The sequence below is a fragment of the Oryctolagus cuniculus genome, chromosome 1 (genome assembly GCF_964237555.1).
Source record: "Oryctolagus cuniculus chromosome 1, mOryCun1.1, whole genome shotgun sequence".
NCBI classification, from domain to species: Eukaryota; Metazoa; Chordata; class Mammalia; order Lagomorpha; family Leporidae; genus Oryctolagus; species Oryctolagus cuniculus.
In genome coordinates, this window is record NC_091432.1 from 226,190,330 (window position 1) to 226,215,386 (window position 25,057).

General features: G+C 44.9%; 2 protein-coding genes across 6 annotated transcripts in view; one reads left to right on the forward strand and one right to left on the reverse strand.

The window, feature by feature from the left end:
• Positions 1–137: 137 nt before the first annotated feature.
• Positions 138–23,240, reverse strand: RBM18 (RNA binding motif protein 18). Of its 3 annotated transcripts, XM_008273366.3 has the most exons (7): positions 23,099–23,238; positions 21,036–21,104; positions 18,714–18,833; positions 10,214–10,340; positions 6,704–6,790; positions 4,923–5,008; positions 138–2,063 (listed from the first exon to the last, which is right to left on the reverse strand). In XM_008273366.3, the coding sequence occupies exons 2-7, from the start codon at positions 21,092–21,094 to the stop codon at positions 1,904–1,906; spliced, it is 639 nt and encodes a 212-aa protein (XP_008271588.1). In that variant the 5' UTR covers positions 21,095–21,104; positions 23,099–23,238; the 3' UTR covers positions 138–1,903. The 3 variants fall into 3 exon arrangements, with proteins under 3 accessions (XP_008271588.1, XP_008271589.1, XP_002720542.1); XM_008273367.3 differs by lacking the exon at positions 21,036–21,104 and having other exon boundaries at positions 23,099–23,240; XM_002720496.5 differs by lacking the exon at positions 21,036–21,104 and having other exon boundaries at positions 22,630–23,216.
• Positions 23,184–25,057, forward strand: part of MRRF (mitochondrial ribosome recycling factor) — a 61,382-nt gene continuing 59,508 nt past the window's right edge. For all 3 annotated transcript variants that reach the window (XR_007917799.2, XM_070056457.1, XM_002720494.5), the window contains exon 1: positions 23,184–23,321. The gene's annotated coding sequence lies outside the window, so the exon portion shown is untranslated. The remainder of the gene's footprint in view (positions 23,322–25,057) is intronic.

Sequence of the window (25,057 nt, forward strand, 5' to 3'; positions counted from 1 at the left end):
CCAGCTACAGCCCTGTGCAGATGGCCCTTGGAAGCAGGGCCCCAGCTGGACACACTGGCCTGAGCCCTTCGTGATCAAAGCCTTCCACAGAGGTGCAGTCTTTACTCCAGAAAAGGACGAGAGAAGAGAGAACCACAGACGCTGTCTTGCATTTATTCACACAGAGGGATAAGAATTGGTACAAATAATAAACATTGCTTTAAATACAAATAAATACCTCTGGTTTCTAAAGGAAAAACTCTATATAATTCTAAGGTAAGTATTTTCTAAGTTCCTATTAAAAATAGAAGACTATTTTGCATTAAATTCTACTCCACTACAACCCTTTGAGGACTTAAGGATAAAACGGTGAGTTCCATACTCCAAGGAGTCACCAGAAAAATGGGAGGTAGTACTCCGACCTCCCTGACCCATCCTCCAAAAGGAAGGAGACACTTGCATCATAGATAAACACAGTTAATAAATGCAGAAAGTATTTTATATCTAAAGATATCTAAAAAGATTAACCTTGGGAAAAGTGGTAAGAAGTTCTCTAAACCAGTTCGGTGAATTCTGAAACCTCACGATGCTTAAGTTCCTCTAACGAAAGCTTCCTCGCACAAGGAAGCAGAGTGATGAACAGTCTGTGATCACCTGAATGGTTCCCGGAGTAACAGAGGGGATTCCCTGGTAAAGGAGCAATGGTCCTGGCCAAAGTTTGCCAAACCTGGCACCAAAAAGACTACAACTGTGCTCAAGAAACCATGCCCAAATCTGCTGGCTTACTTCTCTCCATATACTGCTGTATGTGGGATGTTCAAAGCGGCAAAAATATCGAGCGGAAAGTATGTCCTATGAACGAGGAATCAGTCTCATTACAATCCTGGTGCCAGAGTGGCTGCTCCACCGGCTTCCAGGGCTCAGTGCATGGCCTTCCTCATCCTACACAGACAGGATCATTTGCCCTCCTCTACTCGGACCCCTACACAATTATTAGAAAATAATGTATTTGATAGTGACCTATAGCAACGTTTATGTTTTCAGAGAAATTTTGTTCTGCTATTCAGACTGACCATGATACAATTTCAAACACAACAGTCTCATGCTATAAAACAATCTCATGCAGTAGTGCATTTTTATAAATCCCACGTTAATAATACTTGTATCAGAGAAGGCAGTATTATTTATATTTAAAAAATGATTACTACAGAATAAAAGTTGGATTTCTAAACAGAACTTCCACTGTGGTATAAAATGCTAAATTTGATTCTACAATTTTGTTGATGCGAACAATTTTAAGATATACACCATGTTTTCCTAATTGGGATTTTGAAACAACAAGCATAATTTTTAAACAGATCACTACAATGTTTGCTCAAAGAATCATCTCCCTTTTGCCAAGAACGTTCTCTTTTTTTAGTCCAATTGGAGGGATTTTCATAGTAAATTCTGCAACAACAGTTCAGAACATGATTTAAAATCTACCATTTCCCACCATTTCTTACTTTTTCTTTATGTTATGAAGACATGAGAGCACAGAAAAATGCTCTTTTTTTTTTTTGTGATGGACATTAATAAATTTAGTTTCCTGGTTTGAATAATAACATTTTGTGTGCTTGCCTTTTTCTCTGGCACACTATATAAGGTTTCTGGGGTCACAAATCCAAACAGATCAGCCAACTAGAGCATCCCAGTGTTCAAATCACAAGTTTTGGAGACAATCCTATTTATTCTGGATGATGCTCAATTCCACACATACTTCAAGGACGACACATCCATAAGAACATCCAAAAACGTTATGCTACCAAACTAACATGTGACTGTGCTCTGTCAGACAGTACCAATTACATCTACAAGGTACAAAGGCAGAGGACTTTAGGTGTAGAGACCAATTTGCTTTCGCTGCTATGGTAATTCACAATCATCATCTTCGAGATTTCCAGGCTGTTCTAGAATAAGGAGTAGTCCTTTTTTTATCTGGTGGTTTAAAGTAGGAATAGACAGGCGCTGCTGGGTACTCTGCATCGGGATTTTCTGCCATCATTTTCAGCTTTGCTTCAATGGCTTTTATCTTTGCAGTGACACTGGAAAAAGGGTAACAGAGGATCAGAGAGGAGCAAGGTACACTCAGAAAATGTCTGTGCGTTTCATCTTCTTCCTCTTACCCGCATCAGAATGGCAACAAGATATTAAATAACGAACATTTAAACCTTTGATTTAGAAGACTAAAAATAAATAATAAATAACCAGAGCTCTCATTTTAAGAGAGAGATCCAAGTCTGAACCATCTACTGTTTTAATCTAAGTCCAGATACTGCCGGGAGTACTTCCTGTGTATTTACATCTAATCTTCAGATAGACAACCTTCAGCACCTTGGTGTTTCACAGAAAGCACTCAAAAATAATTCTTGGGGCCGGGACTGTGGCCTAGTGGGTAAAGCTGCTGTCTGCACTGCCAGCATCCCATATAGGCATTGGTTCGAGTCCCGGCTGCTCCACTTCCGATCCAGGTTTCTGCTATGGCCTGGGAAAGCAGTAGGAGATGGCCCTGGTTCTTAGGCCCCTGCACCCGTGTGGGAGACCTGGAAGAAACTCCTGGCTCCTGGCATTGGATCAGCCAGCTCCGGCCATGGCGGCCATTTGGGGAGTGAACTAGTGGATGGAAGACTTCTCTTTCTCTCTCTCTGCTTCCGCCTCTCTGTAACTCTGCCTTTCAGATAAATAAATAAATCTTAAAAAAATTTTTTTTGTTCAATTCAAAATGACACTAGTAAGCAGGTTATAGTCCTTATTTGGCAGATGAACAAACAAAGGCACAGCAAGATGAACTTGCTCAGTGCTGAACAGCTGGTAAACGACAGAGCTGAGGGCTGGATGCAACTGCCTCTACAGCCCATGCTGCTCACTGCTACACCAGAACACTTCTCAGTCACTGAGTAACAGACAACATGCTGGCAACCCTACAGGCTCTTTTTATGGACCGATGTGTGGAATCACAATGAACGGGACACTGTGCCCAGCGTTTTACTTACAATGTTTCTAAGCCTTGCAAAATCCGCACAAGAACTGGTATCCTCATTTTACAGCAGAGACAATGATATGCCCAAGATTCTCTCAGGTAACCAACTGCAGAGCTGAGCTTCAGCCCCAGTTTGCCTACTGCAAAGCCCTTACTGTTTCCTCTCCATCAGGGTGGGAGCCGACCAGCTCTGTCTCACAGCAAGGGGGAAAAGTTGTGAGGGGTTTGCTTCTGATCAAGGCCACCGCTTACCCCAGACCAGATTGCAAAGCACTCAGGCAGTATTTTTTGCCATCGGGATCCTATTATTTTGTATTCTTGATGCCATGAATGGTCTACAGTCAGTGAGGAAAAGTTGGAAAGAGTGTACACAGTCTTTCAGAGATCCCTGGAAGGTATGCATCTGCTTCACACATCCATAAATTTACACGGGCAAGAAAGTAAAAAAACCAAATTACAATAAAAATAATACGGAGGTATTAGTGAGGTAGATTCTGGGACCTCTTTCATTAATGGAACAGCCAATCATTTATTCTGTGTGAGTCACAGGGAGACAACTGTCTCTAATTAAAAATAGAAGTTGATAAAAAAGACATATGCTGACATTCTCTAAACTGAAAAATAGATAGAAAACACTAGGCTATCTGGTAAACAACTGGCAAATACTGATCCTAAGAAACTGAACACGTGTTCACTGTAATGTGAAGGCCACTGTGCATAAGTATGGTCATCCTTTCCCATCAGGAGTTGATTTAGGGAAACCTCTATAGAGACCAGTCTGTGACCATAAAAAATTAAGAAATACCATGACATGAAACTTAAACATAAGATTAATTTCAATTTATCACTTGTGAAAGTTTTTCAGGGCTACCTCTCTGCCACAATTTAAGAGGTGCTGGGAAGTCTCTTTGGTTGGTGCAGATAACATACAAAGAAGGTATTTTCTTCTTCATCTGGCCTTCTGTCCACGTGGACATCACTTTCCTGGCTCGAATATGACTTCCGATCTTTCTCTATCGCTGATGCTCCTCCACAAGCCTTCATCCCCACCCCCAGACCAGGCTTCAGGGTGGTAGGCCTATGTTTACAGCCTACAGCTTCTCTCAAGTGGTAACTAAAAGGCTGAATTTTGAAGCCTGTCTGACTCTGAATTCTGACTCTGCTATTTGCTCCCGCATCATCTCAGCTAAGTGATTTCACCTCACTAAACTGCAGCTTCCTCCTATGTAGAATGATTTTCAAGGATAATTAAATGACACATTGTATGCAGAGTGCTTACTACAGTGCTTGCTTCATAGTAAGCTCAATAAATCCTTGCTATTGTTACTGTTATTGTTAACATTTCTCCCTAGGCTACAATCTAAAAATAAATAAATAAATTAAAAATCAACTTCTGCTCAACCATCCCACATAGCTTCACCCTTTTCTATCCAACCCTTAGTTCTCCTGTTTTGAATTAACTCCAAAGAAATAACTGACAATTCATAGAAACTAGAACCAAAACTATTATAGTTCCTGCAATGGTGCACAGAATTAAATGTCTGCAAACTAAATTTTGTATACGGGAACTTATGACTGGGGAGGAATTAATGTATACAAATGCCAAAGGGATCCAAGGCCTTATTAAAATGCTTGTTTTTAGAGAAAGGACTGTGTCTGCCAAGCATGAGGCTCAGTGTGTGGCAGCTAAATCTGTCCCTTTGTGAGTGAATGAATCTCCAAGTGGGAATACATAACCTGAGGGGGCAGCTGGAAGCAGAGGGAACGTATACATTCTGGAGGTTAACTGAACATCTCTCTCAACAAGTCACGTTAGTAGAATCTATTCTACACCTAGTCTGAAGATCTGCTGCAGTGTGAATGAAGGTGTAGAATGAGAAACAGCTTCAGTGCGTGAACACTGAGCCTGACAGTAGTACCTTACCTTAGGTTAGACTGAGTGGGCTCAGTGCTTGAGGATGGCTCAAGACTAATTGGAAGGATCTTATCATTCTTGTTATGATCGTATCTCTGAAAGGGAGAAAAACAGAAATTACTGCATCTCCAGAAACCAGCCCTTTATTGTAGTGCGTGGATTCAGAAACTCCAATCCCACCAGTACATCATCAGCTTGTTTTCAGAAAACTCTAGGACTGCTTTAGGCCTAGAATTAATGCAAAAATCCCCATGATTCTGGCCAAAAGCTGTAAGTTTAGAAGTTGAGAAGTTTCCATCTAACCATTAGTCCACCTTATTTGGCAGGGAAAGATTTTCAATTTTCGGATTCACAGACAGTACACAGCAAGGGCCCCCTTGAACATCCTTATTTTAACATATTGCCTCTTACACAATTTATTTTGATTCAAAATACTTTAAAATCCTGCTAGATTTTGCAAAGTACAAGTGTAACAGTCAACTCTTAAGAGGCCTGAGTGGAGAAGACAGGTAGTAAGGACTTGTAATTGCTGAATCAGCAAACATTCTAAAGGAAAGGCTTGGTTTAATTTGAAGTTAGAAAATTACCTACTTCTTATATAAATACAATATTAAAAAGTAATCAGGAACCTGTGGTCAAAAAGATTTATAGGAGAAGAGACCCACAAGGCATAGACATTTTCACATGAAAGGCAGGAATGAAGGATGATTTCTCTTGTGTGCCTTTTCAATGAGATGCAGAATGAGAAAATGACAGCCAGTTTAGCAGATGAGACTTGATTTTCTCTTGAGTAAAAAAAAAAGCATTTGGTAATTCTCCTTGTTGTTTCTAATTTTATGGCAATATGTCCTGGAAACTGAGAAGGCTCTGTGATTACCTGAAGCACTCATAGGAACCCAAAGTGTCTGATCTCTGTTTTTTACGTTGGGTAGGGGTAGAGCATCTTTGATCAAAAACCACACTCATACAGCTGAAGACTCCACCTCTGTCACCTCTGTCACAAATCTTTTTGGCAGACACGCCTGTCAAGACCCCACTGCAGGAGCGTCGACTCCTGGTTCTGCTCCGGTGTGCACCCCTCACTCCACCATCTCTGTGCCAGCTGCAACAGAAGGCCATTCACTGCTAAATTTTTTAGACAGCTGCAGTTTTTCTAGTGCATTCTCCTAAGAGACCAACTACAGGACAAACAGAGTAGTTTGCCACTTCTCAGGGCTTGCAGACTATAGAGACACCACAAAGACACACACACACACACACCCTAATAACTCTCATGTTATTAATAACATCTCTGGTGTAAGGATATGCCAGTGTTTTAAACACTCCTACAAACTGCCCATTTCTCCAGCATTTAGAATAAACAAATTCAAACCCTCCACAAGGCTGAGAGGCTGGGAAGAGTCTAATAATGCCTAAAGCAACTAATTTTAAAAATAAATACATTTTGCCTCCAAAGAACCACTCCCACCAAAGAAAGAAAGAAAAAAAAAAAAAGAAGTCTGGGTATACACACCAGCCACACGGAAAAATCAATCAGAAACAGGATCTGTGGGCACGAGGGGAAAAACAACGACGGAACTTAATCCCTCCTGAGGTGCTTTTTAAGACAAAAAAAAAAAAAAAAAAAAAAAAAAAATCTGGCAACACACATAGTAAATATGAGTAAATATGACTAGGAGACCGGAGACCGAGGTGAAGGGGCGAGGCTGCACACGGGCCGTGGACAAGTGTCTCTCGTAGATCCACACGGGATGAGACCTCACCTCACCTCTGCGGCTTCTGAGACGTACCTTTACCTGCGCATGTGCCCATCGCACCACCAGCTTCTTAGACAGAGCCAGCTTGCCATTGAGACACTGGATGGCTTGCTCTGCCTCCTGTCCAGGAAAGGGATAAAGATTAGTCAGAAACACAAATACCTAACGAATTTTATTTGTTCCTACAGTGCTTACACTAGACTTGATGGCTGAGTTTCTACCAAAATTACTTTTGGAAAATAATTGGCAAAGGCAGAATAACAAAAAGGATCTGAGTTTTTTAAGTTCAGTCAGACAATGCTTTGAATCTTGGCTCTGCTGCTGGCAGCACAATGTCCAGCATGTCACTGAATGTCTCTGGGCTTGTCACCTGTAAACATGGATTCTACTATGAGTTCCTTGCTGTCGGCTGCAAACACTCAAGTGGTGTGAGCGAGGTATGCAGCATACAGTGAGCACCTGACAGATGTTAGCTAAGGGGACACCTCTTAGTAGGTGACTCCTTTCTGTTCACTCTTAACTGAGGGTAGCACCTCTTCTGTCAATAGCTGTGCTCCCCGTGGTGAACTCGGGCTTACTCCCTGGATCCAAAGTGAGAAACACTAAGGCTTCAAGGGACAGGGGAGTGAAGGAAACCAGGCCGGAAAAAGCAGGAGTGAGTCAAAGGGACTCTGAGTAAGGTATTTGTGTGAGTCAAGCTGTGCACCTGGTTTTCAGAGCCAAAAGTTCTCTGGCCCTTTCCCCATCAAATATAGAAGCAACGAGGTTACAAGGAATTCCTGAAGCTGGCTAATAGTCACTTTTAGGTCATTCCCACAATAGTCACTTAAGGTCATTCCCAGGAAACACGGCTGTACTTTCCCATCCTAACAAATCTTCTCTGCTCCATTTATATCCAGGAGGCATTTATTTTTTTTTTTTTAAAGATTTATTTATTTACTTGAAAGTCAGAGTTACATAGAAAGAGAAGGAGAGGCAGAGAGAGCGAGAGAGGTCTTCTATCCGCTGGTTTACTCCCAAATTGGCCATAACAGTCGGAGCTGCGCTGATCCAAAGCCAGGAGCCTGGAGCTTCTACCAGGTCTCCCACGTGGGTGCAGGATCCCAAGGATTTGGGCCATCTTCTACTGCTTTCCCAGGCCATAGCAGAGAGCTGGATCGGAAGTGGAGTAGCCGGATCTTGAAACAGTGCCCATATGGGATGCTGGCATTTACCCACTACGCCACAGCACCGGCTCCTATCCATGAGGCATTTAGCCAAGCATCACCTGCATTTATTTAGTGGGAGTGATGAAGCCCTAAGGAACTGAAGAGGAACAGGAAGTCCCAGAGGGCAGGGACAGACTGTCAGAGACTGAGTGTAATACTAGTGGGCATTCCAGTCTGGTCTTACCAACCAGTGATTCTCTTGTTCCTCCACCACCAGGCTATTCAACAAGTATTTATTAGGTACGCCCTCTGTGTCAGGCACTGGATGGTCACTGGCCATCCTTGCCCACACTGTAGCACACAAAGAGCGACAGAAAACAGATGTTTTCTTCTTCTTCTAAGTTTCACTTGGTGAATGAGAACTTACATGGCACTCTTTAATTCTGAGCTATCAGCAATAATAAAGTGCCAGCAGGGTTAAGTATTTTAAAACATAATTTTCTATCTCTGTATGTTGCTTCAAAGTTCACATATTCAATGATAGCATTAAATACCACCTCAATTTTCATAATACCTTCCTCCCTCATCAATTCTCCCAACTTCGTATGAGGTAAGGAAAGTATATACTTTTAATTCCTATTTTTAGATGAAAATTGAGGGCCATCTTTTGGCCTTTCATTCTCTGGCTCACTCCCTCAAATGCCTGCAACAGCTGGGCTGGAGCCTGGAACTCCACTTCGGTCTCCCACATGGTGGCAGGGCCCAAGCACTCAGACCGTCTTCTGCTGCTTTCCCAGGTACAGCAGCAGGGAACTGGATCGGAAGTGGATCAGCTAGGACTCTGTGAACCAGTGCTCTAATACGGGACGTTGGCACTGCATGCAGTAGCTTAATTCACTGCACCAAATATCGGCCAGTAGCCTAGTCTTTTAAAGCCAACATCTATCATGACCACTGATTTTAGTTGCCCATATGAATCTTTATCACACTCTATCATCAAGGAAGAGAAAAGTACTTACAAATGTCAATCATACAGGGCATTTTTACTTGCCTCAAGAAAACTTGGGACAATTAGTGTAACAAAATATGACTTACTGCCTATCATATTTGCAAAAATTAGAGGAAATAAAAAAAGTGAAGTCAAATGACACTCTCACGCAGTTTTAGAATATACTGATACATCATTTCTTAGGGCAATATGGCAGTTGTATTAAGAAAAAATATGCATGGCCTTTGATGATGCCATTCCATTTCCACAAATGTAGTAAACACACACGGTTAAAGCTACATGATATTCACTGAGTAACATTTACACCAGTGATTCCCTGAGAACCACTTAAATAGCTGACAACTGGAGATTAGGTAAATAACTACTCATATCTTCACATAATGACAATCATAAAATCATCAACAATGGTATTGATTAGCTTTTAACTGCAGTCTATGCCACAGATAATAAAATACACAAATTTCAGATACAGGTCACTTTTTTTGGTGAGTGTATGACTGTTCACACACACACACACATAAATGAAATCACATTATCATGCAGATTGTTATCTTGATGTTTGTGTGTGTGACTGTAAAGAAAGAAAAAGAGATTGGAAAGATATGTCACTAAATATTAAGTGGTTATTTCCTGGTACTGGGCTAAGTGATTTAAATTTTCTCTTTTGGCTATCTGTATTTTCATCTATTATAATAAGCACATTAATACTTTTATAATATAAAAATCATCCACATAAATTATTAATAAAATGAGAAATATTCTTACATATGACAAAGTTATAGAGAGTACTAGCATCATCTTTGTATTTAATAACATCCAAACTTGATTTTTTTATCAAGGCCTTTCTACCCCAAGGACTAAATTTCAGTACATGCATACACCACAGTTGAAGCTGAACATTCTCCTCCTCTACATGTATTAAAATTTGTATGCATTTGTTCTGAGACATTGAGAAGAAGGGTGCATTTTTAAGAAATCAAAATAAAAGAGTTTGTGGGTGGCTTACCACAGATGGAATTTCTGTACCACAGGGCAAAACTACTCAAAGGAGGCTTTGTTGGCCAGCCACTAAAGAGACAAACAAAACAGAATAGGGGGCGGCGGGGAGGGGATGTCCATGGGCTCAATGTGGGTATCCCAAACCACTGGGTCAGAAAAGTAGATCAGTTGCCTTAGACCCTGAGCCTCAGGAGGATGGATTTTGGAAGCTGTTCACTAATTCATCTGTTTACTGAGTATCTCTTTCAGGACTCAGTGCAAGGCACACAGAGATGCATCAAACATGGCCCCTGCTTTCAAGGAATTGTTATTCTAGTAGTCAAGAGATGCACAGACAATGGTGACAGAGTTTGGGAGGTACAATGAAAGGGTGAGCAGCTTAATTACCTGCTTAGTCTCAAAGTTGACAAAACAGTACCCTCGAGGCTGTCCCTCCAAAGCACCCGACTTGTGGAAGAGGAAGTCAAACTGCTTCACCTTGCCAAACCTCTGGAGGAGCTTGAGGAGATGGTACCTGCAGGGGAAGAAGAGCTCCTGAGTATCCTCTGGCCACTTTGCTGGGCACTCAGCCTGAAGTGTGAGATAAAAGCAGTAAACACTGCACCCCAGGGGCGAAATCTCTCACCCCTGCCCCCTGCCGTCCTTCAAACTGCTGTGTGAGTTTATTTGGCAAACAGAGTTGTTTGCCTCTATTTGGAATGGGAACTAGAATTGTCATGGCTATGTGTCTGTCCAACACAAAAATGCCAAACAAAAAAACCACACCTAACAAACAGCTGTCTGGCCCACAAGCACCATTTGTTTTTCTTTTTGGAGAAAAGCTCAAAAATAGTGTCGATTTATTTATTTTTAATTTCTTGGCAATGACATAGCACTTGTGAATAACTATAACTCCCTCAAAAACATACACCCACGCTGAAAAGCCAAAGCATATCCTATCTCAAAAATAAACAAAGTAACAAACATATACATTCACACAAATCAACAATAGTTCTGGAAGACTTCCCTTAGATTTCATAGTTAATCATTAGACCCAAATTGCATTTCTATGAAACTCTGCCAAAAACCAAACCATGGCTGGTGGCACTTCCGTAAGAGCATAACAGTTTCAATCCCTAACGTGCCTGAAGATCAGGACGATGCTGGAACCACAACATGACTGAGAATGGTCTCTGAGAGGGCAAGGGAACCTGGCCAGCCCCATCAATCATTCAGCTATGGGTAATTAACCAACCTTAGTGACCTTAACACCACTTATTCTGTGCAGTAAGGTCCAGTAAGTATGTTAGATGGTCAAGAAGAAATTTACTCTTGGCAGGATGTTCACTCCAGGCTACCAGTGGCCACTCTTCCCCTCATCCTCTTCTTGGATTCCTTACTCCAAAACTTGGTTTCTACAGAGCTTTCACATTATTCAAACAGATGTGGCCTGAACAGGTTGCTGTGGCCAATCTCAATTCTGACTTCCTGTCATCTGATGTAAGGGTGAGACAAACCAACAGCTCTCCCGTTTCCTTTTCCTTTGGCCTTCCTCCTGGCATTCTCTGAGCTATTCAACTGGAGTCAAGGCTTTCTCTAAACAATGCTGTCCCTGTGATACTAAAAAGGTATCAGCCCACATGCTAAATCTGTTATTACTGGGAATTCTACCCCACAGGGAGTCAGTGAAGTTGTCGTTATGGACACATTTATATTCACATTGTTTTCAGGGAGAAACCCATCAGTATTTCATTCTTGAATAAGAATCTCCTTTGGGAGGCAGAAAGATATGAAATGAATCATAAGCTACACTAAATTTGATACTAAAGCACACCAACAAGCAACTACATTAGTTTGGATCAGGCCTCTGACAAAGGCGAGAAGGGAGACATACTGCAGGTCCAGCAGTGGAAGGATGCAGGCATCCGAAGGCACACTGTGGATATTTATCTGGTCTTCGGACCTGTCCCAAAAAGGAAAACTGCGATTCTCTTACTTTCTGAATTCCCAACTCCCACCAGGAGACCTCGGTGGCTGGGGGAATACAGGAGCTGCCTCTTCAGGGGAAAGGGAGACAGCTGAAGTGCACATTTCTGGTTTTACTTGATTTTCTGAACAGGCTTACAGCAAGAGTGAGCCTTTCAGACGCAGCCAGATGAGCTAGAGTCTCCCCAGGGTCTTTAATTCACAGCTGCATCTTCCACTACTATACTCATTCAAAGTAAAACCATACTAGTTGCCACAGAATGAGAGGTCAGAGCCATTTAAAAAAAAATGAAACAATCTAAGGGCTACTGTGGGCTGGTCATCTTTTCATTAGCTTCATTCTGCTTAATAGCAGGAAGGTAACGCGATTGGCATTTCCTAAGAAATGAATTTTAATTTACTTGGAAAAAAAAAAAACCCGCTGTCAGATTATTCTTTGTAAAGCTAACAAACACATTCTGTGCGAGAAGTGCGACCTTAAGATTCCAGGAACATCTGCTTAGGTCTGTGTCTTTCAACTTCTCCAGGATTTCTTTTCTTGTTTGATAATTCTGTAAAATTATCGCAACACTGAAACAAAAGGAATGAAATGTTTACTATTTTGCTTCCTGGAGATGGGGACTGCAAGCTCTGATAGTGAAAAAAGCCTGGAGGCTCTCGCTCTCACATCTGCAAGCACTTTTATCTGCTGCTGAGAATGGAGCTCACTACTCTCATCAGAGGCTCCCTCCACTTGATGAACCGTGCGCCCTGCAGCCTCAGGGCTGGAGAATCAGTCCACCAGCTCGCCACACATTTCTGCACCGTCACCAGTGTTTTCTGTGAAGAGCCCTTCTGCCTCATGGCACATGAGTACTTATTCCACATGGTGTTAAAACAGACACTCAGGATGTGTCAAGAATCAAGAAGGCACCTGGACTGTCCGAATGAATAAGCCTAGCTTCCTGCCATCAGGGACCTCACATTCTGGTTAGAAGGGAGAGGACAGGAAATCAACTATACAGCAGAGTGATACTTGGACACAAAGCTATGTGTGTGAGCACACAGATGAAGGAGGACCGACTGTGCAGGGAAGCTGATGATGAAGGGAAACTTCGCGAAAGCTGTGATAACAGAGAGGAAGCTGTCGGTATGCGTGATTACCACATACACAGATATAAAGGCAGAAAACAGTGTGATCCGCGGCAACAGAGTTGGGCAGATGACACAAGGCTGAACAGCACCCACAAGACAGGCTACGGAGAATGCTGTAAGCAACAGGAGCCAATGAAATGACATCTGATAGCGTTTTTAGCATAAAACTTGTTTTAGAGAAAATTTCATTTATAAGTATATAGAAATTATTATTTGTTCTGTTTTTTAAAGGTTTTATTTATGTATTTGAGAGGTAAAGTTACAGAGAGAGGGAGAGACAGAGAGAAAGGTCTTCCATCCGTTGGTTTACTTCTCAAATGGCCACAATGGCCGGAGTTTCTTCTAGGTCTCCCACATATGTACAGGGGCCCAAGGACTTGGGCCATCTTCCACTGCTTTCCCAGGGGGTGGACTGGAAGTAGAGCAGGCAGGACCTGAACTAGCACCCACATGGGATGACAGCACTGTAGGTGGAGGCTTAACCTACTACACCAGAGTGCCGACCCTAGAAGTTATTATGAGGGGCGGCGCTGTGATGTAGCTGGTAAAGCTGCTGCCTGCAGTACCGGCATCCCATATGGGCAACGGTTCGAGTCCTGGCTGCTCCATTTCTGATCCAGCTCTGTGCTGTGGCCTGGGAAAATAGTAGAAGATGGCCTAAGTCCTTGGGCCCCTGTACCTCTGTGGGAGACCTGGAAGAAGCTCCAAGCTCCTGGCTCCGGATTGGCCCAGCTCCAGCTATTGTGGCCATTTGGGGAATGAACCAGTGGATTGAAGACCTCTCTCTCTCTCTCTCTCTAACTCTGCCTTTCAAATAAATAAATCTTATGAGGCAAGTCTTTATGCTCTATGCTATGGTCCTTATTAAATGACTTTATTGTGTTTCAAATTTAAGTAAGCAAGCATTAAGGAGTTTTTCATACAAATCAAGGCATGAAGAAAAGCACGGCCAGTGAAGGAAAAATAAAGAATGGCTTGAGACAGAAACAGGGGTTTCTTTGGTTCTCACATGTTCATCCATTTATTCTCTCTCACATTCTAGTTTATCTAGTTCATCCCTTGAAGTCTGGCTGGCTCACCGCTGCTTTTAAGTTTATTTAACATACACAAACCAACCTCCTCTCCATGGAATATGGATGGCCCTTCCCAGATACCCCTCTGGCCAGTGGGAACAGGAGTCCTTTACATTCTTCAGGTAAGATACCTTAGGATTATCTTCAACTCGCCACTCCTCGCCAGTCTCTTTCTTCACCTCTCAGACTCACCCATTGGTCTCTAAGTTCACTGTCTCTAACCAGGTGATACTGATGGCAGGGCAACCTCGCCTAGCTAACATTCATCTTTGGTCTCTGCCCCTCCAACTCATTCCACACACTGATGTCTAATTTCCCTTCTTCTTTTTTTAAAAAAGATATATTTATTTGAAAGAATTACAGAGAGGAAGAGGCAGATGCAGAGAGAGAGAGAAAGAGAGAGAGGGAGGGAGAGAAAGAGAAAGAGGGAGGGAGAGAAAGAGAGAGATAGAGGTCTTCTATCCACTGGTTTACTTTCCAGATAGGTGCTAGAGCTGGAGCTGTCCCTATCTGAAGCCAGGAGCTGAAGCTTCTTCCAGGTCTCCCATGCGAGTGCAGGGGCCAAAGGACTTGGGCCATCTCCTACTGCTTTCCCAGGTCATAATAGAGAGCTAAATGTGAAGTGGAACAGCCAGGACTCGAACTGGTGCACATTTGGGATGTTGGCACTGCAGGCAGCAGCTTTACTTACTACACCACAGTGCCAGCTCCTAATTTCCCTTCTAACACATTAATTTCAGAATGCCAGTCTTCTGCTAAACACTCACAGTGAGTATTTTTGGCATGGAATTCAAACTTGTCTCAACGTATTTTAAAGATTCTAACAGTATTCTATGCATCCAGATACATTTTCCTTATTATTTGGTATTCAAAGTCAATAAGGTCTCAATCTTTCTTATTCCTACTTCTATCCTTTTATTTATGAGCTCCCCTCCACTTAGAATGCGCCTTCTACTTAAAAGTTCTGTTGACTAGGTCTTCTCCCACCTCTTATGCGCTGGCCATTAATTTTGCTTTTTATATTTAATATTAAATAGTAGAGTAAGAGACAGCCAGCTGGGAGTGCATATTCTGGCTGGAGCCACAGCTCAATAGACTAATCCTCCACCTGCGGCACCAGCACCCCGGGTTCTAGTCCCGGTCGGGGTGCTGGATTCTGTCCCGGTTGCTCCTCTTCCAGTCCAGCTCTCTGCTGTGACCTTGGAGTGCAGTGGAGGATGGCCCAGGTCCTTGGGCCCTGCACCCGCATGGGAGACCAGGAGGAAGCACCTGGCTTCGGATCGGCGCAGCACACTGGCTGCAACACTCTGGCCGTGGCGGCCACTTGGGGGGTGAACCAATGGAAAAAGGAAGACCTTTCTCTCTGTCTCTCTCTAACTCTGCCTGTCAAAAAAAAAGAAAAAAAAAAAAAAGAAAAAAAAAGTGCATATTCTGTTGAGAGGCAACTGATGGGCATCCTGGCATAATGTGAGAAGGACTTGGATTAAAAACTGATAGGCACTGGGGCCGTAGCGGGTAAAGCCACCGCCTACAGTGCCAGTATCCCATATGGGCGTTGGTTTAAGTCCTGGCTGTTCCACTTCTGATCCAGCTCTCTGCTATGGCCTGGGAAAGCAGCAGAAGACAGTACAAATTCTTGGGCCTCTGCACCTGCGTGGGAGACCTGGAAGAAGCTCCTGGCTCCTGGCTCCAGATCGGCCCAGCTCCAGCTGTTGGGGTCATCTGGGGAAGTGAACCAGTAGATGGAAGACCTCTCTCTCAGTGTCTCTCTCTCTCTCTCTCTCTCACTCTTTCAAAAAAAAAAAAAAAGCACTGAAAAGCACACACAGAATGATTCGAATTAATCACAAAATGTGAAAAACCAACAGGAAAAGTGGAGTTTTTTTTTTTTTTTAATCCCTACTGTGTTACTAATTCCCATACTCATTCATGATGGTAAATATGTGCTATCGTGTTTTGTGGTTTGTTTTTTTTTTTTTTTTTTTTGACAGGCAGAGTGGACAGTGAGAGAGAGAGAGACAGGAGAGACAGGTCTTCCTTTTCTGTTGGTTCACGCCCCAATGGCTGCTGCGGCCGGCGCACCGCGCTGATCCGATGGCAGGAGCCAGGTGCTTCTCCTGGTCTCCCATGTGGGTGCAGGGCCTAAGCACTGGGGCCATCCTCCACTGCACTCCCGGGCCACAGCAGAGAGCTGGCCTGGAAGAGGGCAACCGGGAAACAATCTGGCGCCCCGACCGGGACTAGAACCCAGTGTGCCAGCGCCACAGGCGGAGGATTAGCCTATTGAGCTACGGTGGCGCCGGCGATATCGTGTGTTTTCTAATTCAAGAAGTAAGAGAACACTGGACTAGGAAGGGAATTCAACAAAATAAAAAAGAAATCAGGAAGAGGGGTGGTAAACAGCATGGATAAATGGAAAGAGGGATAAGCAGGGATGGTTGAGTGGAAGGAGCAGGAACTGGCAGCGATGTGTGGGTGGGGGTAAGTTTAACTGGGAAAACTGGAGGATGCTCTACAAACTGTCAAGAATCACTAGAAGTTCAGAGATTTGGATTCAACAATACTTTCTGAAGTTGGACTACATGACAGGTACCAAATGTTCACATGGATTACATCATGTAACAGATTAATGTTTGAAAATAATTGTTTTTTAATAATTCATCTAGGAGCACCATTATCTACCCTGAGAAGAACAGGACCCCAAAGTTCAGATGTTTCAAAAACCTGGAAAGAAATTACGTACTTCCACGAGACGAGACTTACCTTATTAAAATGCTAGGATTCTCTGCTATCAGTAAGTAAATTAAATGAGGTAATACTAAACATTTCATATTCACCAGAAGCTGTGACTGGTGGTTATGTCTTTTAAAAGAAAATTTACTCCTCCTTAATAAAACACTTTGTTTGACATATAAATGTTCTAAGGTAGGGAATCCAAAGAACAAGTAAAAACGGTCTTGGGTGACACAGAAGTGGAAGCCACAGGTGGAGCATAGGCACTTCCAGTCTGCAAGGCCCTGATTTCGGGTTAGCACTTGATGGGCGTCTGTGGCCTGATGTTTGGCAGAGCAGAGATATCGGTGGGGAAGTTCTGACCCCGTGTCCCCGTTACTAATGCTGTAACTGGAGAAAGTGCTCACGCACACTGAAGTGGCAAATGTCCATGTGAACCTGCCCGTCAAGCACCAGGACACAATTGCAGTCTCATTACAGAGCGCTGCAGCCAACACAACCAATGCTGTTTCCACACTTTAGATTTCCATTCGGACAAGCAAAGGTGGGAATGGAAACAGCTCGGGAGAATCCCCTCATAGTTTGGGTTTTAGATGATGGAAAAAGCTTTTTTAATGAACAGACATTAATTGAGAGGTTGGACAGATTCCCACATTCATCCTCAAAGCCATAAACCACAAGAAACGAACACACTAAATGCAACCTATAGTCCAGCATCCCTGTGACCAAGGTAACATAATATCTGGGCAACACATCTTAAATACCATTATAATTTCTACAGGGACACAAATCTACATTTAGCTGATTTGAGTTTGGGCAGGTTTAAGAAACTAAACTTTCTGTTATGATCCTGGATCTGTAACTTTATATATCCTTTTCCTCTCTCCTAAGTCCAACCCTCAAATATACTCCCTCTCATCCCACACTCAAACTCCTTTGCTTTTAACACTATTTCAAAGGGAGTAACTTTAAGGACTGATAAAATACTTCATGCTTGCTTGAAGCACTGACCCCAGACAGCTCAATCTACTCACCCTTTAGTGCTCTGGCACCAAGCACGACTTTCCTCCACCAAACAACTGGAGAGAAGGAAAAACCTCTCTTTCCTCTCAACTAAGAAATTCCTTCCCACTATAATAGCTGTGATGGAGACTGAGGAGTCAGGACGATTCGGTTTGGTGACCCTGGGCAAGGCCCTTCTGCCTTGGGGCACGCGGTTTCCTCTATCGCAGGCTAAGTCAGCTGGGTGGTAACAGAGGTTTCCAAGTGTGTTCCATGGAACTCCCAAGTTCCACAGTCACATCATGGACTGCCAGAGAAAGGGTGACAACTGACAGGAGGCTGTGGGTGTACTTCTTTCCCCCTTTAATCAGACAACTCTGAGCTTTTATTTTACGTATGGCTTCTGATTACTTTTGCTTTAAATCAGAGCTCCTCCAATTCAAAATAGTCTGAAAACTACTTAGCATGGCACTTGGCACACTGCAGGCCTTCACATCACTTAATGTGTGAAAAACAAAGGGACTGAGATGATCTCTAAGATCTCTTCCCACTCTGATCCTGCATGTTCTGGGGCTGCTGAAAATGAATTATGATCAAGTTGTTACCCTCTGCCTATGTGCAAAGACTACTTCTGCTTGTTCCTTTAAGTGAGGGGACAAAAGTACACCCACAGCTAATTCTAGCGAAAAAGTCCCCTATGGCTACTAGGTAGAAGAATTCAAACAGCTGGAAATGGGAGAACATCCTTGGCAAATGGGAAAAAAGAGGTATGTGGTTTAAAAGTAACCGCATCTCTGTCTTTCCAGGAGCAGAGTCCAAGGGTAAGAAAAGTGACAAGAGGCTAACAACATCAAATCCCCTTAAAAGATAAAGTAAAAGTTAAACAAATGGGCCAAAGTGCACCTCGGAAATTCTCCAGAATGTCGTCACGGCCAACAGTCCACTTCTGTGAGTGACGGGTTAGGGTGACTTAGACTTACTCTGTGATTTTGGGGTCCAGGTTGCCGATCCATAATCGGTGGCCTTCCTGCAGGGAGCCCTCTGAGAGGATGGATGCATTCTCCAGGGGGAGAGTTTTGGTTTCTGCTTCCATCAAATCTCTGAAATATCAGAGGAAACAGGAACATTCAGGTAGGAGAGAACACCGTGTGAACGTGACACTTCAAATCCAACTCTACGTCGACTCAAGGAGGGCCTGCCCTGGGCAAGCCTTCAAAGGTCTCAGTTCTTCCACAACCAGGGCCCAGGAATTGGTTCTCCTGGGATGGCTCCTCTGCCGCTGAGGGGAGGGGGTGTGATTCTGCGTGAGGAACTGAAGTGCTCCTCCTTTGAAGCCAGAGGATGCCTGGACAGGAGCCAGTGTCCATTCACTACACCGTCCGTATTCCAGTTCAACAACTGTCACCCCAAACAAGCCTCAGGAGCCACAGGGAAGAGTCTTACAGCACTGGGAGGGACAGGTAGTGAAGCGCAGCATTACACACCTCTTCCCTCAGAAGAAACCACCTAGGAAACCTGCATATAGATTTTGGAGCTAGAACTGCGTTTGAAAGCTGGCTGTGTGGCTTAATGAGTTACCTGAATTTTCTAGGTTTCAGTTTCCTCATATAGGGTATTACAGAAAGTTAATGGAGGGGTTGGTGTTGTGGTACGGTGGGTTAAACTGCCACCTGCGATGCTGGCATCCCATATGAGCACTGGCTCAAGCTCCAAGTCCTGGCTGCTCCACTTCCAAACCAGCTCCCTGCTAATGCACCTGGGAAAGCAGTGCAAGATGGCTTAGGTAGTCCCATGTGGGAGACCTGGATGAAACTCCTGGCTCCTGGCTTTTGCCTGGCCCAGCCCTGGTCACTGGGGAGTGAACCAGTGGATGGAAGATCTCCCTCTCTCTGTAAATGTGCCTTTCAAATACACAAATATTAAAAAAAAAAAAAAGTTAAGGGAAAGGGGTGGGAGTTGTGGCGCAGCAGGTTAAGCCACCATCCAAAACACCCACATTCCCGATCAGTGTGCCAGTTTGAGCCCCAGGTACTCTGCTTCCAAACGTCTCTCTGCTAACGCGCCTGGGAAGCAGCAGACAATAGCTCAGGTACCTGAGCCCCTACCACCTGGATGGAGTTCCTGGCCCAGCCCTGACTGTTGCAGCCATTTTGGGGAGTGAACCAGTGGATGAAAGAGTTGTCCTTTCTTCTTTGCCACTCTACCTTTCAAATACATAAATAAAAAATCTAATTTAAAAAAAGGAAAATGTTTATGAGAAATGGAATTAAAATGACTTTATTTTGGAACCAAAAATTTCTGAAATCCATCAACACTGTTTTCATATACACATATTCTACATTATGAAAAACATTTTTGAACCAAAAATTTTCTTTGCATGAAAATAACTCAACACTTTTTATTTTTAATATTTTTATTTACGGGGCAGAGAAAGAACACACACACACATGTAAGCTCCCATGCTCTGGTTCACTCCCCAAATGCCTGCAATGGTTGGGGTTTGGCTGGGGCCAGAATGCAATCCAGGTCTCTCAGGTGGGTGGCAGGAACCTACTGATTTTAGCTATCACTTCTGCTCCCCTCAAGACTGTGCTGGTGGGAAGGTGGGGTTAGGAGGTAGGAACCAGAGAAAGGAACCGAACCCATCCACTAGATGTCACGTCTCTGAGCTTCAGTCTCCTCATCTTTAAATAAGATTTGAGGTGGATGTCTGGCTTAGGCAAGCGCATTCCAGAGCAGAGTGCCAGGGTATGAGCCTGGGCTCTGTTCTCAATTTCAGTTTCCTTTTAAGCACAGCCTGAGGGGAAGCAGGTGATGGCATAAAAGAGCTGGGTCCCTGCCACCCATGTGGGAGACCCAGCCTGAGTTCCCTGTTCCTGGGTTTGGCCTGGCCCAGTCTTGGCTGCTGTGAACCTGTGGGGAGTAAAATCGCTGAGTGGGAGATACCTAATAGGGTAAATACATAAATAAGAGATTTTCCCATGTTTATAACACAAGTTCGCTGAGGGGACCAAAAACGATACATGTGAAATACAGTTTTAATAAATGTGTAACATGGTAGAGAAAGAAAAGATCAAAGTCCAGGAGAGCTGGCAGACTTCAGAACTCCATTCTAGCGAAAAGGTATCCTTATATCCCCACAAGTGCCTCAGTGATCAGCACTGCAGGAGTTGTATCTTAACAACAGCTGACACATACTTTTACTCATCTCAGCACACCCTGCAAAGCAGACACGGCAGTCCCTATGGAATTGTTTACTAAATACATTTATCTACCCTCCACACAGGAGGGATTTTTCTTACATTCCCATCTTCAATTTGTTTGGCAGCATGTGACAAGCAACTATGAACTGTTCAGCCATGGGCCATGGTCTGAAAAAGAGAAATGGATAAGCCGTAGCTCTTAATCCTACCTCCTAAGAAATAGAGACTCCCAGGGGCCGGCGCTGTGGCACAGTGGGTTAACGCCCTGGCCTGAAGTACTGGCATCCCATATGGGGTGTTGGTTCAAGACCCGGCTGCTCCACTTCCAATCCAGCTCTCTGCTGTGGCCTGGGAAAGCAGGTGGAAGATGGCCCAAGTCCTTGGGCCCCTGTACCCGCATGGGAGACCCAGGAAGAAGCTCCAGGCTCCTGGCTTCAGATCGGTGCAGCTCTGGCCGTTGTGGCCGATTGGGGAGTGAACCAGCAGATGGAAGACCTCTCTCTCTCTCTCTCTCTCTCTCTGGCTCTGACTTTCAAATAAATAAATAATTAAATAAATCTTAAAAAAAAAAAAAAAAGAAATAGAGACTCCCAGGACTGGAAACAAGAACAAAACAGTTCATCTTCTTTCTGCTCTCCTTTCCTACTGATCACTTGCTAAAAAAAAAAAAAAAATTACCGCATGTTTCTATCTTTTAAGCATTCTCTAGTTTACTGGGGTCAGATCAGGGAATAAGATTCCTGTCCTCAGGATACTTCTATTTACAAAGGGAGCAGAGCAAACCCAAACCAAAAGGAGAAAGATATAACTAGTGATGAATGGTGGAAGCACCAGTAGGCAGGGAGGTCTGACAAGGGGAGGGGACTGCTTTAGGCTGAGCGGAGAGGGAAAGCCTCTCGGAAGAGGACAACATTCCGAGACTTGAATCACGGGCATTTCTGATTTTTTTGTCCAAAAACAGCAATCATACCAACAGCTACTCAGTATCACCAACAGGAACCAGGTTTAGCGGGAAACGTGCAGGATATGGAGCTAGAGAGACTTGGATTTCAATCCCAGCGTTTTGGGGGCCGCTGTTTCCTGTAGTTGTGGAGTCTGACGGCTCTGCTTCTCGTCCAGCTCCCTGCCGAGGCGCTGGCAGAAGGCAGCCAAAGATGCCGCGAGAGGCCCCCTCCCCCTCAACTCTCCTGGAGACCTGGGTGGGATTCCTGGCTCTTGGCTTCAGGTCCCCGGCGTTGGGGCCATTCGGGGATGGAACCGGCGGATGGAAGATCTCCATCTTTCCCTCTTCCCTTCACTCTGTCTTTAAAATACATGTCTAAATCAATAAATCTTAAGAAAGAAAAAAGAAGTCCTCGCCCTTGCTCCTAGTTAAGGGTTGACTTCAGTTAAGTCCCACGGTCTCGCGACCCCTAAGAGTGGCGGCTTCTTGGTATGCGCTCTGACAGTCACCTTTTTTCTTCCCATCTAGTGTTACCTCTGGGTGTCATTTAAGGGTTGATCTTCGCGCCCTCCCTGGACGGAAAGGGTTTGGCCAGTCCTGCTCGTGGTTCTGTCCCCAGCACTTCGGACACCGCCCGGCTCTGGGGCTGGGGCACGAGATTCACTGAACCGTGAACGAACCACACGAGTCCTTCTCTGCGCAGAGCCTCGCTCTCCTCCTATGTGCTACAATGGGTACAATTATTCCTACCTCGTGGGGTCGTCTGTCTCAAATGAGCCGACGTCGGTGACTGCTCAGCACAGTGAAATGTAAGAAAACACTCAGACGGCGAGCGACTACCAAAGCCCTCTGGGTTTGTAATGGCGACACTCCCTTAGATTGAGTTCACAATAAAAAAGCTTTTTTACATCTACCTTTCCAGTTACAACAACCCTGGGGGCTAGGGAGACACATTTCGGAGAAACTCAAGTCCCGGGCAGCAAACGCGCTTGTTCTCACTAAAGCTAACGGCGGGGTCCAGCCGGGAAGCCCGGCTCCCTAGCCCTCGGCCGCCACCGCTCAGAGCGGAGGGGGTCAGCACTCGGGTTGTTATTTCCGGGCCAGCGGCGGGACAATCCGGGGCGGGGCCTGAGGAGCCGTACCGCCAAGGCAGCTTCTTCTAAGACCTCCTCGCGGGGCTGGCGCTGAGGAACAGGGACACTTGGCGGCCCGGACTCACCTCGTGGCCTCGGCGTTATGCCCTCAGCTCATGCCCGGACAGCAGGTCCCGATCCGCGGCCCCACGGACGTCTAGACGCGTCCGCCTCAACGCCGCCGGCTGCCAGGCCGCCCGTGACGCGCTACGTCTGCGCCGCTGCCCCGCCCCCTGACGTCACGGCGCCCGCGCCGCCGCCGTGGCCGCCGTCGCACGCGTCTTCCCCTAATAGCCTGGGCGATAGCCGGTGAGTGGCCTCGACTGGACCTCCGGGCGCGCGTGGGGTCCGGAAGCCAGACGCCCTTACCTGAGGACCTCTAGGGGAACGCAGGAGAGCGGGCTACGGCCCTCAGACCCTTTCGAATCTGCCTTGACCTTTAAGGCTTGAGACGGGACCTGTCGCCTCAGGGCGCGTGTCGTCAGCTAGGGGTTTCGGGGACGTTGGGGGATTTGCCAGTATCTAATAGCACACTGTATGGCGGGAACATTTAATTCTTCGAAAAATCCCATTGGGAACGGGTTATCATCCCGTATGACTAAAAAAGCGGAAGTCCAGAAAGATAAATTGGCCCAGGCCACTGAGCGAGGGAGCTAATTCCAAACCCCGGTTTGTCTTGCTTGCTGTCCAGAGACTGAACAGTTGTCAGTAGCCCTTGTCCAGCCACGTCGTCCTGACCAGTCGTATTGTCATTTCCGTTCTGCAGGTGGGATTGAGATTCAGGGTTCGGTCAAATGTCCGTGGCCAGGGAGTGCTGGGCCGAGGACTCTTCAGTCTGGTGTCTTTTCCTTCAGCCACACTCCAGAACCCTGGGGAGCTTTCCAGGCGGGAGGCTGACATGACAGCCTGGTGATTTAATAGTTGAGGAAACAAAACCTCGGCGGGAGAAGTGACCCGGCACAGCCCGGAGTCAGGGGTCGTGGAGCGCCCCAGGTGCCTTTTGGAAGTGGCTGATGGTGCTGGCGGGCAGTGGTGAGGCCGGGGGGGGGGGGGGGGGTTGGCGTTCACATCTCCTAATTCTTTCTCCGCTAAGATAGCCCCTCTTTCCTTTGTGCCAGGGACGTAATGATTCTGTGTACACTCTGATCCCACAAATACCTTTGAATACATGACACCGGGTTTAGAGAAAAGCATGCCCTGCTGTCTCCAAGCAGAAATTTGGCAAACCGACAGTGAATGCAGGCAGAGGTGGCAAGGAGAGCCCAGCGTCTACCATTGGAGATGCAGAGGCCAATTCTGGTGCTAGCATTTTGGCCCTGGGCAAGGACTTAATCTTCCTAGACTTTGTTTCAGGAATGTAGCGCATTTATACTGTGTCTGTCTGTGTCGGGGCTCAGTGATGGGCAATAAGAATATAGCAGTGAATGAGAAAGTCATGGATTAGTCTTCGCAGTGCTTATAGTCCTATAGAGGGAATTAGGCAATCAGATAATTATACAAATATTAACTTGTATTAAAAATTAAGTGGGATAATGATGTATAGGGGGTTGAAGGAATTCTCAGCAGAACACCTGACCTATGTGGGCTGAAGGAGGTGGCCAGGGAAGACAGGCTGTAATGCAGTGAGGGTTAAGCTGACATCTGGAAGAAAAATGAGGAATAAGTAGAGGTGCGGGGAGATCATTCCAGGCAAGTCAATGTATCTGAAGATTTGGAAGAGGAGCACTTGAGGAGATGAGAAATCAGTTTGTTTTGCACGGTAATCATGACTCTGGTTATTGTGAGATTCAAATAAGATAACAGATGCACCAAGTGTTTTATACACAAGAGACCGCATGTATGTATTTGTTAAAATGAACAGATTGTAATATCCAGCTGCATTAGAACGGGTTGTTGGGACCATGAATAAGCCAGGACTTGGGATTTATCTTCTAGTTCTTTCCAAAATCAAAATGCATTTGTGGGGCAGGCGTTTGGCACAGTGGTTAAGACCTCACTTCTGATGCCCACAACCCTTTTGGGAGTGCCTTCGTTGAGTCCTGGCT

Bases quoted from the DNA above. Each gene is read 5' to 3' on its own strand.
- RBM18 (XM_008273366.3), bottom strand. From the start codon at position 21,094: ATGGCTGAACAGTTCATAGTTGCTTGTCACATGCTGCCAAACAAATTG. The intron at 10,341-18,713 runs GTAAGTCTAAGT...CTTCCCCTGCAG, and splicing joins CTGGACCCCAAAATCACAGA to GTACCATCTCCTCAAGCTCC. The intron at 2,064-4,922 runs GTAAGGTACTAC...CCCTTTTTCCAG, and splicing joins CCCACTCAGTCTAACCTAAG to TGTCACTGCAAAGATAAAAG.